This window comes from Harpia harpyja, chromosome 1, assembly GCF_026419915.1.
Source record: "Harpia harpyja isolate bHarHar1 chromosome 1, bHarHar1 primary haplotype, whole genome shotgun sequence".
Taxonomy (NCBI): domain Eukaryota; kingdom Metazoa; phylum Chordata; class Aves; order Accipitriformes; family Accipitridae; genus Harpia; species Harpia harpyja.
In genome coordinates this window covers 47,419,311-47,433,109 of record NC_068940.1, presented here as the reverse complement: position 1 = coordinate 47,433,109, position 13,799 = coordinate 47,419,311, and the positions used below count along the sequence as shown (strand labels likewise).

Genomic DNA, 13,799 nt, shown 5'->3' with positions numbered 1-13,799 from the left:
GCATGGCATACACCAAAGGCATAGAGTCTGTATAAATGTTAACTCTGATTCCATTTGCATACTTTGCAGCTTCAGTAAGAGCAACTATTTCTGCCCCTTGTGCACCCAAAAGTACAGGCAAAGGTTCCGCCAGCAGTACCTGTGTTTCTGTGGTGACGGCGAAACCAGTACATCTTCGGCCTTCTCCATAATAAGATGAGCCGTCCGTGAAGAGGTTCAAATCAGGGTTATCTAAAGGTTGATCTCTCAGGTCATGTCGCAGCTTGCTGGTTTCTTTTACAAGATTAGCACAATTATGGTTATCTTTTTCTCCATGAGAAAGTAAACGCATTAAAGTTGCAGGGTTTAGAGTGTTGCACCTTTCCAATTTCAAATTATCAGCCAATAAAAGAATTATTTCATATCTATGTGCTTGTTGCAGAGACAAAGCTTTCTCCGCATATTGCTTTAACAAAATTTCTACCTCGTGAGGTACACAAACAGTTAGTGGATGACCTAAAACAATTGTTCCAGTTTTCTCAACCATTTCAGCTGCAGCTGCTATTGCTCTAATACAAAAGGGGGTTCCTTTAGTCACTGGATCTAATGTAGAGGAAAAATAAGCAACTGGTCTCTCATGCGGTCCTAAAGCTTGTACTAACACTCCCTTTGTAACCCCTTTTGCTTCATCACAATATAATCTAAAAGGTTTTGAATAATGAGGAAGCCCTAATGCTGGGGCAGATAAGAGTGCAGCCTTTAAAGTACAAAAGGCTTTCTCCCTCTCAGTGCCCCAAGCAATTGGTTCTATTTCCTCATTTCGAGTTGCTTCATGCAAAGGTTTAGCTATTTCACTGAATCCCGGTATCCAAGGACAGCAAAATCCTACCTGTCCCAAGAATCCTCTCAACTGTTTTTTCGTCACTGGTCTCGGTATTTCTTGAATTGCTCGGCCTCTTTCAGGGTCCACTTGTCGTACTCCGGGCTTTAATATAAATCCTAAATATTTTATTTGCTGTTTGCAAAACTGCAATTTAGATGGAGATGCACGGTGTCCTTTTTTAACAAGTTGAATACGCAGATATTCAGTATCTCGAATACAATCATTCTCAGTTTTACTTGCCAATAACAAATCATCAACATATTGCACCAGGACAGATTTTCTTGGAAAAACTAAATCTTGTAAATCATTTTTCAGAATCTGGGAAAAAATCGTTGGTGAACTAGTAAAGCCTTGCGGTAACCTAGTCCAAGTAAGTTGCTTCCCTTGCCAAGTGAAAGCAAAAATTGGTTGGCTTTCTTCAGCAATCGGAATACTAAAGAAAGCTCCAGTAAGATCAAGCACTGTAAAATACTGCGCCCATACTGGAATCTGGGTTAAAATCAAACTAGGGTCTGGTACCACAGGGTGTGGGGCAATTACATGCTCATTTACTACTCATAAATCTTGAACAAATCTATATTCAGGATCCCCATCCTTATTTATGCTATGTTTGCTTACTGGCAAAATTGGGGTATTATAGGGACTATGACACTCTCTCAAAATCCCCTTTTCCAAAAAATGCACAATTTGTTTTTCAATGCTGGTAATGGCTTCATTTATAATCGGATATTGCCGAATTGAAGGAGGAGTCCCTCCTTTTGTTTTTATCACAAGTGGTTCAGCAGATTTCAATAATCCTACTTCATCTCCTGATGTACTCCAAAGTTCTCTGGGAACTCCAGCTAATTCAGGTGGTATTTTTGAATCACTGTGTTTTTGTTCTTTAAATTCAATTACTTCAGAACCCATTATAATTAATTGGATTCCTGTAGGTGTCAAAGAGATAAATGTACCAAATTCCTGCAAAAGGTCTCATCCCAGCAGGGAAATGGGAGAGTTTGGAGAAATTACAAATCTTCCCCAAACTAATTTTCCATTCAAAACAACTGGCAGAGGAGTAGATAAAGATTTTATCTCTTCCCCTACCACCCCCTGTATCATCACAGTTTCATTTGACATCTGGGGGACTTCAAAATTTAACAAAGACAGTGTCGCTCCCGTATCTACTAGGAAAGTAACAAGAATACCGTTTACCTTTGCAGAAATCTGACCACGCTCACCTACCTTGATTCTGACAGGTGCCATTGTTCCCTTTTTAGTTCCCAGAGAAGAGGAATACCATTTTTTACTGCGAATGAGGTCATGGTGGTCTGTCAGGTGGGAGTCCTCCTCAGGTTGCAACAGGTCTCAGTGGGCACTCTCTTTGCATATGTCCTAAATTCCACAATAAAAACACTCTAAAGAGTTAGCGTATTGAGAAACAGGAGGGGCTCTACCTTGCACCCCTCTTCCCCTAAATCTTCCCCGAGTGAATCCTCGACCTCTCATTCGTGGGTTAAAATTCTGAGTAATTGCTGCTGCTAACAATCCAATTTCTCTCTCCTTCTCTTTCCTTTCTCATTTTAATTTCTCCTCTTCCTGTTTTTGTTTCTCTTCAACTCTTCCATCAAAAACAAAGGCAGCAATACTTAGAATTTTAGCTAATATCTCACCCTGCCAGCCTGGGATATGTTTCCTAAAATATTTACTTATGTCTGGAGCAGATCGATCTACAAAAACACTAATAGCTAAAGGCTCCTGGAAATTGTCACGGGTCATGCCCCCATATTTCGTCAAAGTTGCTTTCAATCGTCCCCAGTAATCACTTGGATGTTCATCAGGTTTCTGCCTACATTCTAAAACCTTTTTCCAATTAGTTACTCTCTCACCAGCTTGGCAAACTGCTTCTATTAATTGTTGAATGGCAGTTTGATGAGCCCTAGCTTCTTCTGTGGTTGTAAGATTTCATTGTGGATCTTGTTCAGGCCATGGGTTTAACCCCTGGCCTCTCTGAGCAATTTCTCTATCCTTTTGGAAAATCTTTTCTCTTTCTTCTGGCTGAAATAATTCTCGCAGCAGAGTCCTCATATCATTCCAATTGGGGGTATAATCAGTGACAATTCCCAATAACAATTGAGCACATTTTTCAGCATCATCATGCAGCCAAGGCATCTTTGATTGCCAGGCTACTAAATCACCTTGCTTCCAAGGTTCATGCCTCATTATTGCAGTTACTGGAGAAACTTCAGCAGGTGCACCCGGTCCTGCTCTCGGGTTTGGGATGTAATCCAAACGCATTGGATACATGCCAGCACCTTTTGAGAAAAGCGCAGTTTCCTCAGCCTCAGGGGCTGAGGGAAGTAAACTTTTCCTCATTTTCAACAAGGGAGTTTTTCTCCTTTGTTGTGCCCAATTATACCAAATATACCAATAATCAATATCTTGACTTCTGGAGTCTTCCAAAATCATTCTCAAAAATTTTTGCTTATGGGGTTTAAATGTTCCCTTAGGAGGCCACTCATCCATTGGCCCTCCTCCTCTATTTCTCGTCAGGAATGGCCATTCCTCTTGGCACAACATTATCAATTTCTTTTTTTGCAATGTCTGTGCCAAGGGTATCTTTTTCCAATTTTCCAAAACCTCAGCAAGGGGCGTCCCCCTTTCAATGCTGGGTGCTAACCCCATTTTTCTTAACGAATTTTTCCAAGTTTAAACAGAAGAGTTTCCCAGGATAACTTTTGTCTGGAACTACCCTTGCCCAAGTCTTGTAGGTGAACTCACCTGATTATTTCTGCCAGCAATTGAGCGTTGTTAACGGGTTTGTCCAGAGAAATATCCCATTGCTCTCTTTCTCTCTTGGGTCCTAGAGTCCCATCTGGGTCACCAATTCTGTTAAAGAATTTTCAACCATGAGTTTCTCTAGGTTTGCTTTATTAACAACTCAGAGTTGGGCCACCACCGCAGTGAATGGCGCACTTCCAAAATTTTCCAAATCTTACGTACCCATTTGCCACCCATTGTCCCAATCCAAAGTCTCTGTAATTTTTCAGCCAAAGTCTCTGTAATTTTCCAGCCGATTCTCTGTTCTCGTATCGTTATCATTCATCATCTTATCTCATCCATTCTCCATTCTCATGTCTCGGTTCTTCTGAGACTGGTGGTCACAGGCAGAAAGTCTCCAGTCACCATCATCACTTACCTTCTTACACTTCAAAGGTACCTATGAATTTCTAAAGAAACTACTCAGGTTATTTTATTAATTTATCTTATTCTAAAGTTAATCACTTACTCCCATGTCTTAGGTCTAAGATGTATGATCCTTCCTCTGTTGATTCAGCTTGACTGGATTCTAAGCCAGCCATGAAGAGGGAGTCCATAGAACAATTATGCAGCTCATAGATATTGTTTTATATGCACCTGCATTCTATTAATCATATCTAAACCAATATCTAATCATTAGTTATATGTCTAATATGAATAGTCTTAAAACAATAAGGCGAATAGTCTTAAAACAATGGGGCTTAAGGCCTAGTTCCTTTTACACTCATTCTGTTTCTTCTCTAAGCAAGCTAAATAGCCTGTTGTTTTATGTTAAGCAAACTATGGCTAGCTACACGTTTATCTGCAACCTAGGGTACATACGCACGTACTTAGCATAATCCTCAGTGATCAAAGATAAACCAACCTGTGGTCTGGTGGAACACTGTTTTGGAAATTGAATATATAAATAGTGTGTTTTCACAGAGTTGTAAATCATTTATTGGAGAGGAGTTTTATAAAAACTAATTAATTGGCGTTTTATCTGTGGAAGGCATGGCAGAGCACTGTGGGGAAATTTTGTTTTGGATAGCCATACCTGTTAAAATCGGTCACGTGCAATGTAAACCTAATATAACAGGTTAGGTAATGGCTGGTCTTTGTCAAGTGCTGCCCTTGAATTTCTCTGGTACTGCGCTATTACTGTAAGATTTGTCAGCCTTACTAGTACTCGGCTCCCACTTCAGAGGCTAACGAATGTGAGACTACCCAAGCGTTAAAGCTGACGTGACTAACCTTACTCTGGAGCGGCTCTGGCTGGAAGAACAGGCTCACATAAAGCAATACTTACATTTTGGCCTGTTACGTTCTCTGACGTGGCTCATGACCGAAAGGAGGGTGGAACAGGAAGGAGCCATCAACAGAAAGATGGGGGGACAAAGACTGTTTTATTCCTTTGGCAGTAGGTCCAGTTTAAATGCAGATCCACCAGAGCTGGGATCTCTGTAGCGCTTTGTTATTAACTGAAGGTTAGCCTGCTGGTGTCTGTACAAAAGGCAGCGGGACTTGACACTTCACTGACAGCCAAGCCACTTAACTCTTGCCTTAAGTGCAAATAATACTGCAGCATGAAACAGGGTGTTGCTGGTAACTGTTGAGAAAAACGGCATAGCATAATCCCAAGGCCACTTCTACCTTCTTTCCTTTCCCTGCCCACCATTTCACATTTCCAAATTTTTAGTAGGAGTTTCTTTTTTAAAGCCAAATAAGTTCTTTTATCCAGTTGCCAGCACAGGCACACAAACCACTGTGCTGGTGGCAGTGATAGGTCTGCATGCTTGTCAGAGACAGCCACAGGAATATCTGAAGCCAGTGCAGCTCTGAGCTCTTTGTAATGCAGAACCATTGCCTTAACTGCATTGACTGCAGCCTTAGTTTCTGAGCATCGAACGTTTTAACTTTGAAATGCAAGGGCCTCTCCCTAGATCAGAGCGTTTGAAGGCGTATAGCTTAGGCTTAGCATTTCCTTTTCTAACTGTACATTCTCTGTTTTGCATATATATCTCTTTGGGTTTATAAGGGTTTTATAGGAATACAAGTAAAGCTTCTGGTGGTTTACTGAAAGATGTTAATGGAAAAAAAAATGAGTTCACAGCACACTCATGTTAAATAGATGTTTTAAAGGGGAGGCTAGTTCCAATCAGTTTTTTAGGTTTGCAGCTTGTCTTGTGCTAGGCTGTATATCAGAAACCCTTCAAGGGAGCAGCATTCCTAATCTTGGTTAACAGCAGTACTTGGTGATCTGAGTCCATCAGCTCCTCAAATAACAGCCCATGATTTTTGAAGTGTGTTTTTCTTTGCTGAGGTGAAAGAAAGGTGAGGTCTGGCTCCCTGAGCATGTGAACTTACCTGTTAAAATGCACCACAGCCTCTGGCTACTTTAAGATGACTGTGTGCCTTTGGATAAACCTGGTAGGAGCGATACTGAAATTGAGTTCCAAGTTGTATTTTCATCCTGCGACTGATGCTTCTGGCATTGCATTAAGTCATTTAAATAGCCAACTGAAAGATATCCCGTTGCCCATATCTTTGCCAGATCCCTCCTGGGGGTGCATGGTGCTACCGTTGTTGTCATATTGCTGCATGCAGGAAGGGCAGAGGGGGGCAGGCCAAATTGCCCAAATCCTAGCACTGGTGAGAGTTTACCTTGGCCCCACCAGTGGTTTGCAAATACCCTGCTCAGGCCAGCCCCACAAAGTCTTTTCCTGTCCCTGTGTGTACTCCAGGCAGCCAGTAACAGGGCTGATAGACAGAGCACTGAGAGTTGCCAAGATGATGATGGTTTCTTGAGGGCACTTGCACATGATAGTAAGGCATGTGCTCTGCTCAGTTGTTAGTTTAGATCTGCTGTGCCTCTGGGTTTTACGGTAGTTAGAGGAGTTATGCATATCAGGTGGTGACTGAGATAACAGTAAAGTTTTCCTTGCTTGCCCCTGGGATCTTGTTTTTGCCCTAGATTAAGAATACATTCAGGTGAGGACTGAAATACCTGATCTGAAGTAACCCCAAGTCAAAGTTACTTTCCTTCACTGTAGCAGTGACTAGTCTATGTCAGGAGGGGAATTGTAGCAGTTTTATCTATCACATGCCCTACTGGAAGCAAGAGAGAAACCGAGGTGATTTTCTTGCCATTTTAGATTGCAATGGAAATGAGAGGAGCTCCCTTATAAGCTAGCATAAGGTAAGTAGATAGGCTCATTATTGCAGTCTGAACTATATTGTTAAACTATGTTTCTATTACAGTTCACGATCTGCAGAGCTTCGGACTTGATAATGTAAGTGTTCCCAAGACAGTGTTCTGGTTCTCTTGGTCTATTTTCCTTCTGGATTTCCCTCCCTTTGCCACATTGAGATCCTAGTGTACTGATCCTGGCTGGATTTGGCTTTATGGCTCTGGGCAGAGCCTGGGACCTGCTTTCACACAAGGCTCTGAAGTATGTTCTGGGACATCTGCGTGTTGCTTGGCAAGCCTGTTCCCCTCTTCTGGAGAGTGCCTTGCTCCTTAATCTGTGTTTCCCAGTTTTCTAAGGTTGACATTTTCACAACTGCTTCTGGATCTGTTGGAGTTTGCCTCGTGCTGGAAGGAAAGCAGATGATACCTGTACCTATGCCACTGAGGTGCTGACAGCGTGGTTCTATGCCAGGGAGAGGAGCGGGTGGGAGAGCCTGCTCTGTAGATGGGAGGGAGAGGCAGCAGGATCTGGGGATTTCCAGCAGGAAAAGGAGAAATTCCACATCTTGGAATCTCCCATGAATAAATAAGAAGAGCAAGTGCTTTGGAGTTTACTGTTAGGATGCGCAGAGTAAGGGAAGACCTGTCCCTGTTCCAGAACCACACTCAGAAAAATATACAAATAATTAACTTTAGACCCCTTACATTGCCCCTTGGATGCTGTGCAGTTGTTTTGAGTTATTAGCATTTCTGTTTCAGATCAATATGACACACTATATCAAGCATCTTTCATTTGGGAGGGATTATCCAGGCATTGTGAACCCTCTGGATGGGACGGACGTTGCTGCACAGCAAGGTAAAAGCCTGCTGAGAGAAATCTCTCTTTAAGTGTCCATATTAAAAAGTGTTAGAAGAGAACAGGAGCAAAGTTCCCAGTCTTTCACGAGAACCCTGACAGCGTTGTGTAGAACGTGGACTCCTCCACGTTGTGCTCTTTCTGGAAGAGCTGCCTCCATTCATCTGGAACAAATGTGCCAATGTGTTTTGATTCTGTGATCTTTCTGAAAGATCTGTCTTTTCAGTGTTCGTGGATGCACAACAGCAGGTACAGCACATCATTATTAAACGCCTGCATCAGGTGTAGTTCAGGGAGAGCCCTGTCTAGCTACTGTGCACAGTAGGAGGTAACCAGAAGATGCAGGAGAGAGAAAAAAAGGCCTAACTGATAGTTGCTGGAGAGTCATGGTGTCTGCCTGACCTTGGTCTACCCAACAGTAACAGCTGAACAACTGCAGGGAAGTTGAAATATAGCTGATCTTTTCTAGATAGCTCCAGTTTGCTGGCTTGAGAAGGAAAGGCAATTCTGTCCTCATGCTGCTGCTGCTCAAACTCTAATCTTGGTTTATTCACGCAAGCCTGCTCTGTGAAAGATCCTGACCGTACCACTTTATATGCCACTGCAGAGATTAGTCATTTTTTTAGATCTGCTGAAGTCTGCAAAGTTTGCGCTAATAAAGCTTGGAGAGAGAAGTCGTTTGCTTTGAGGTGGTGGTAGGATTGTTAATCTTACCTGAATCTGTTCTTTTAAATTTTCCACCATTGATTTTAATTCTTGTACCCAAATCAAAGGATGGTGCTTAAAATAAAATACAGAAAAATGAAAAGGTGTGATAATGCTCGATACGATTGTGATGCCATAGTTTTTCTGAGAGGGGGGCCCGTAGCTGGCTGGTAAAATTCTCTCTTTAGACTGCAGCTTTCCATCCTGGGCCTTGGAGAACCAGTTGGCACATTCTTGAGGAATTAGGACTGAAGACGTGATCTGGAAAAGAAGTGGGAGAAGTAGATTGCAGGTCAAATTTATGTTTACTGCAGACCAGCTAAAGATCTTGTATATGAGAATGACTTCTGCTGTAGAAATGGATGAATAATCTTCTCCTGTAGGGAATTTCACAGAAAACAGGTTTTCAAAGCGACTCCTGCCTTCCATTATCCATAAGAGAACTGAAGTAACAGGCTGGTCTGAGGCAGCAGGAGGAGTTCTCCTCCTATTTTATTTTTTCTTCACTGATCTAGATCTTCCTTTTCATCTCCTGATACGATGAAACCCATGCTTCTACAGGAATAAACTGTAGCGTTAATTGACATTGATAGAGGATTCTCATTTAGAGTTGAGTATGTTTTCTTAGGGCTATGCTGTTAAATATAAAGGTTTTCATGTGCTAGAATAAGAATTTTCAAGAAGTTGTACTGGTGAAACTATAGCAAGATAACTGGTTTGTTAGAAAGTTTTCCATTTAGTCAAGGCCAAAACCAAGTTTTGGTTTTGGTTGGAACAGGAACGACATTCACTCTGGGAAAAGGAAAACTCGTGTCAGGCATTAACTTTACTGTCCTTAAAAACCTCCAGTAGCTGTTGTTCGGTAGACACAAACTGGTTTTGTTCAACTTGTCAGGGAACGTCTTTCTGCACATGTCGGTTAAGCTTTCCAGCTCTTCACCAGTTACTAATTGTGTCTCTCTCTCTTTGCTTATAGCTTCCATGATGTTTCAGTATTTTGTCAAAGTGGTCCCCACAGTGTATATGAAAGTAGATGGTGAAGTAAGTACCTTTTTTCCCTATTGCTGTGGCGAGTGAAAGCCTTCAGACTTTCTCCTCGTATTCTGATGCTGACCATATCTGACCTCTGGTGGAAGCAACACAATCTGTTTGACTTTCTTCAGATCACCACCCCAGCAAGAATAACAATTTCTATGGTGTAATGTTATCTGTAATGTTACAGCAGTGATGAAGCAGAATTCAGTGTCTTCCATCCCACCTAGATCAAAGTGACCATGCCATTTTCATCATGTTCCCTCATGAATCCCTCATAGTGCATCCTCAGGAGAAGTCAAAGCAGCAGATAGATCCTAAAAATGTTCTTTGGAGAATAACCCAAGATCAGCTTGTCTCCGATTTAAAAACTTGTTTAGCCTCCAAAAGAGTGTGGCTAGACTTCCAGCCCTGCTTTCAGAATATGCCCTTCTTTTGGGACAGGTAGGATAAACAAATTACCAAGGAGATACCAGGGTGAGACGAAGATCCTGAGAGCACAGACAAACTTATGCTCTCCTCTGAAGCCAGCCTGAGGGAGCAGAAAGAACTGTGATTTCTTTCATTCATTTGGAAGCGTTCATGTGGGTTGCCATCATTCTGCAGGGGGTCTCCAGAGAACCTCTTTTTAAAAACCAAACCAAACCTGTTAGTTATCATTATTTGGGCCCCCATAGTCTTAGGGCAGCAGAATGATGTAAGCTGTTATGTTTCTTTTGCAAAGAAAACACCAGTAGAGGCAGCAGCTTGACTGTTGTGCAGACTTCACCGCCAGTGCTACCCAGTGTACTTACCTAAGCCTAAGTGAGGAAGAGACAGGTGCCACGTGCCCCAGCAGCTCTGTGAACATTCACGTACAAGACGGCTTAGCTCCCTAGCTGTCTCCCAGGTTTTGGTTCTGTATCTTCTATGCTGCATGGGTGGTCCGTGCCCAGCTTCCCTTTAACACCAAACCAGTTTCCTCTGAGGTGAAACCCAAGTGCGGTTCTGGGGCTTGTTCAGTGCAAGGACTGATCTACCTGTGGATGAAACTACACCAGATTTTGACTCCCTTCTCCTACACAGTTTTATAACGCTGTGCAAACCCACAACACTGGGAACCCTTACCACCTCAGGATCTTCACCCAAACTCATCCCACTCTCGGGCAGGTACCACGTATCCTTGCTATCAGAACAACATACTACTGCACATCCACGCAACCTTCATGTTTGCTTTAGGCACTCCAGAATGTGAATCACTGGCAGATTATTAGTTATGTCAGAGGCTGCATAGGAACCACAAATCTGAGGAGCCACACAGCCGCAGTAGATACAATGCAGACCTTCAAGCAAAGCTATCCTAGAGCAGCGTGGGCAGAGCAGTCTGAGAGAATCCATTGAAAGGTAGACATAGTTTGTATTTCTTCATCTGCCCTAAAGATTGAAACTGTTTGCGAGACTTGGTTCTCATGTGATAAATCCTTATGTGGACCACTCTTTCCTCAATCCCCTGCCTAGAAAAGACAAAAAGACCCACCTGTTCTTTCCTGGAAGTTGAATGGAAGTTACTTGCTATGAGGTGATATTGGGAGAACCTTCAGACCATGTTTGAAGCTCATTCTGCTTGGGTTCAGGATGGCTCTGCAGTTTTTGTGGATGATTGAAATTCCTGAAGTGCAAAGGATAGTTAATCGGAGCCCTGTTCTTAGGGCCACCTCCCAGTATCCCATGGCTTCTGTTTCTCTTGATGCGATCTCGCACGCTACTGTAGAGCTGTTGTTCAGTTTTCAAAGGACTTCTCCTGTCAAAAGAATTGCTTTTTATTAGTCACCAGGAGAGGAATCCATGCAGACCATGATGCTTATACTTACAGTAATTATGGATCCAAGTGTGCTGCCAGATGTATACCAGGGGCTGTGTTATACATTCAGTATTTGGAACCCTGAAATGTGGAATTTGGTGAAGAAACTGGATAGTATCTTTCTCAGCTTGGATTGTAATTTGTGTCAGATAAGTTATTAGGGATGATAGAACATAATGTCATTTTACAGAAACCCAATTGATTTGCTCTAAGAATGGGACTGGTATGAACGTGTAGAAGAATGGCAGGGTGCAGAAGAATGCTGCAGGATGATCTTCATTTATGTAAAGATAGGCAATCTGTGTCCTTCTGCAGCCCTGGCACTCTCCTGCCTTTATGTATTATTTGCATTTTTCTCACTCTTGCATATATATATGGTTTTCTCATATCGGTGCTGTCTCCTGAAGCATGCTTAGGTGGACTACTTTTTGGTGGAAGATGACGTGGACTTGGGGTTGAGGTCGAGAGGAACAGCTTGTGCCATTACTTGCCAGCAGAGACCAAAACAGTCCAGCCTGGGGACTGATGCATCACTCATTCTTTGGGCTAGCTGGGGCTTTAACTGATAGCCTGTAGGGAAAAATAGACTTGATCCTGATGGTGCTTTTTTATGACCCTTTGTAAGCACTGTCAGGCCCCCCACAAGTGAGTGGGCAGGACTACACTGATACGGTTCACCGAACTCATGTTTTAATAGCCTTTCCTATTCCTTGTTAACAAAACATTTGCTGTGTTTGTTTCCTGCTAGGTGGTAAGGACTAACCAGTTTTCAGTTACACGACATGAGAAGATAGCCAATGGGCTACTGGGAGACCAGGGTCTGCCTGGTGTATTTGTGCTATATGAACTTTCGCCCATGATGGTGAAGCTGACAGAGAAACACAGGTAAGAGACATTTCAATCTATTTCATCACCCTCCATTGCTTTTTGTCATTTTGCATAACTTAAGACTCCATCCTCACTTAGACACAACAGTGCAAATGCCTGAAAGCCATCCAAGCCCCTTCCCAGTCAGTGGAGAGGAGGAGGCGCTCCCAGATGCCCTTCCTCTCTGTGTGAACATCTGAAAGGGATTGGGGTTTTTCTGATACCACCTAAAGCGTTTTAATCCAGTATCAAGACAGAGAAGGAAATTGGTGCAGCAAAGAGAAGTCTGACATAATGGTTCTCGGTCCAGACTAATTTCTTCAAAGTCTTTTTTAATGGGAAGACTAGATTTATATAGCATACCCATCTTACCAACACTTACAGCAGCACCCAAGCTGATCCAACCTGCTTACTCACTCTGCATTTGCTAGAGCTTTTTTGCATGTTGTTGTCAGTGTGAAACGTCCTTCTTCTTTCCGGGTCCTCTGTTAATCACATGCATGTAATTGCAGGAGAATGGAAGGGGTTGTAGCTGTCCGATCTTTCAGTATCATAATGAGGGACAGCCAATGTCTGTACTTAAAAATGTATTTACATGTGCTTAGGGATCTAATTTTTGTGTTACAGCAGCCTCCTGTGCATTCCATCTGCATAGGAATGGATAAAATCGTAGGGACTAAAATTCTGTCCTTTAGGCTTATAAATTCAGTAGTTGCCTCCTAGTGTTACCATTGAACTCACTAGAGTGCGCTACTCTAATGCTACTCAATGCTGCTTAGTAAAAGTATCGGTGACAAGCTCCATTCTGTAGCCAATAGGGGTTATTTAATTGTTAAATATGTTAATTGTCAGCTATTAATATTTATATAATGCATACTTGCGTGCTATGATGAACATTATGATAATTAGTTTTTATTAGTTGTTACTTATCTGACATACTGGTATCTGAGCTCATGGTGGTTGTTCAAATTGTTTTCCTCATTCTAGGTCCTTTACACACTTTCTCACGGGAGTTTGTGCCATTGTTGGAGGCATATTTACAGGTATTGCACCTTTCGATCTTTTTTTCTTTTTAAAGTGTAAACATTTGCCATCTTACTCTTTCTAAAGTGTTCATGGCTGGTGATAAATCCCTGTTTGGGGAGAGATGATTTCAGCCTTCAGGAGGGGTATATAGCATGTTTTGCAGACCCATGGGAGTGGCATCAGATTGTAAATAGCACTGCAGGTGATGTAGACCTATTATAATATTTCATTTGATGAAATATTTCATTTCATTATGATGTACACCTATCATAATATTTCATTCTGATGCTCTACAGGACATTTTGTTTTCAAATAATGTGGTCTTTCACATACCGTATGAATGCATCTGTACTGTTTTCCTTGGCCAGCTTGGGTCTGTAGACAGATAGTTGCTTTCATGTGGAACCAAAGCCAGTAAAATCTGTGAACCCAGGTTGCCATGGGCCTAGCCATCTCAGAGGTCTCAGACTGTGTTCCCAGACATAGGAGCTTCAGTGAGTGGTCTGCAGGGACTAAAAGGAGCCCTCACAGCTAGATGGGGTCCTGTAAGGAGAGGCTGTTCCTGCAGAGCCATTTGAGTGTCTGGGCTTCGTTCTCAGTGCTGGCTTCTGGAATAGCTAATCAGTATCTGCTCAGCTCCATG

General features: G+C 42.4%; 1 protein-coding gene across 2 annotated transcripts in view; it reads left to right on the top strand.

Moving 5' to 3' along the window:
- LOC128143982 (endoplasmic reticulum-Golgi intermediate compartment protein 3) overlaps window positions 1-13,799 on the top strand; it is a 32,393-nt gene that overhangs the window by 16,335 nt on the left and 2,259 nt on the right. For both annotated transcript variants that reach the window (XM_052792160.1, XM_052792150.1), the window contains 5 exons: window positions 6,902-6,933; window positions 7,590-7,686; window positions 9,368-9,432; window positions 12,012-12,148; window positions 13,118-13,173. In XM_052792160.1, coding sequence (XP_052648120.1) covers window positions 6,902-6,933; window positions 7,590-7,686; window positions 9,368-9,432; window positions 12,012-12,148; window positions 13,118-13,173 — 387 coding nt within the window. The remainder of the gene's footprint in view (window positions 1-6,901; window positions 6,934-7,589; window positions 7,687-9,367; window positions 9,433-12,011; window positions 12,149-13,117; window positions 13,174-13,799) is intronic.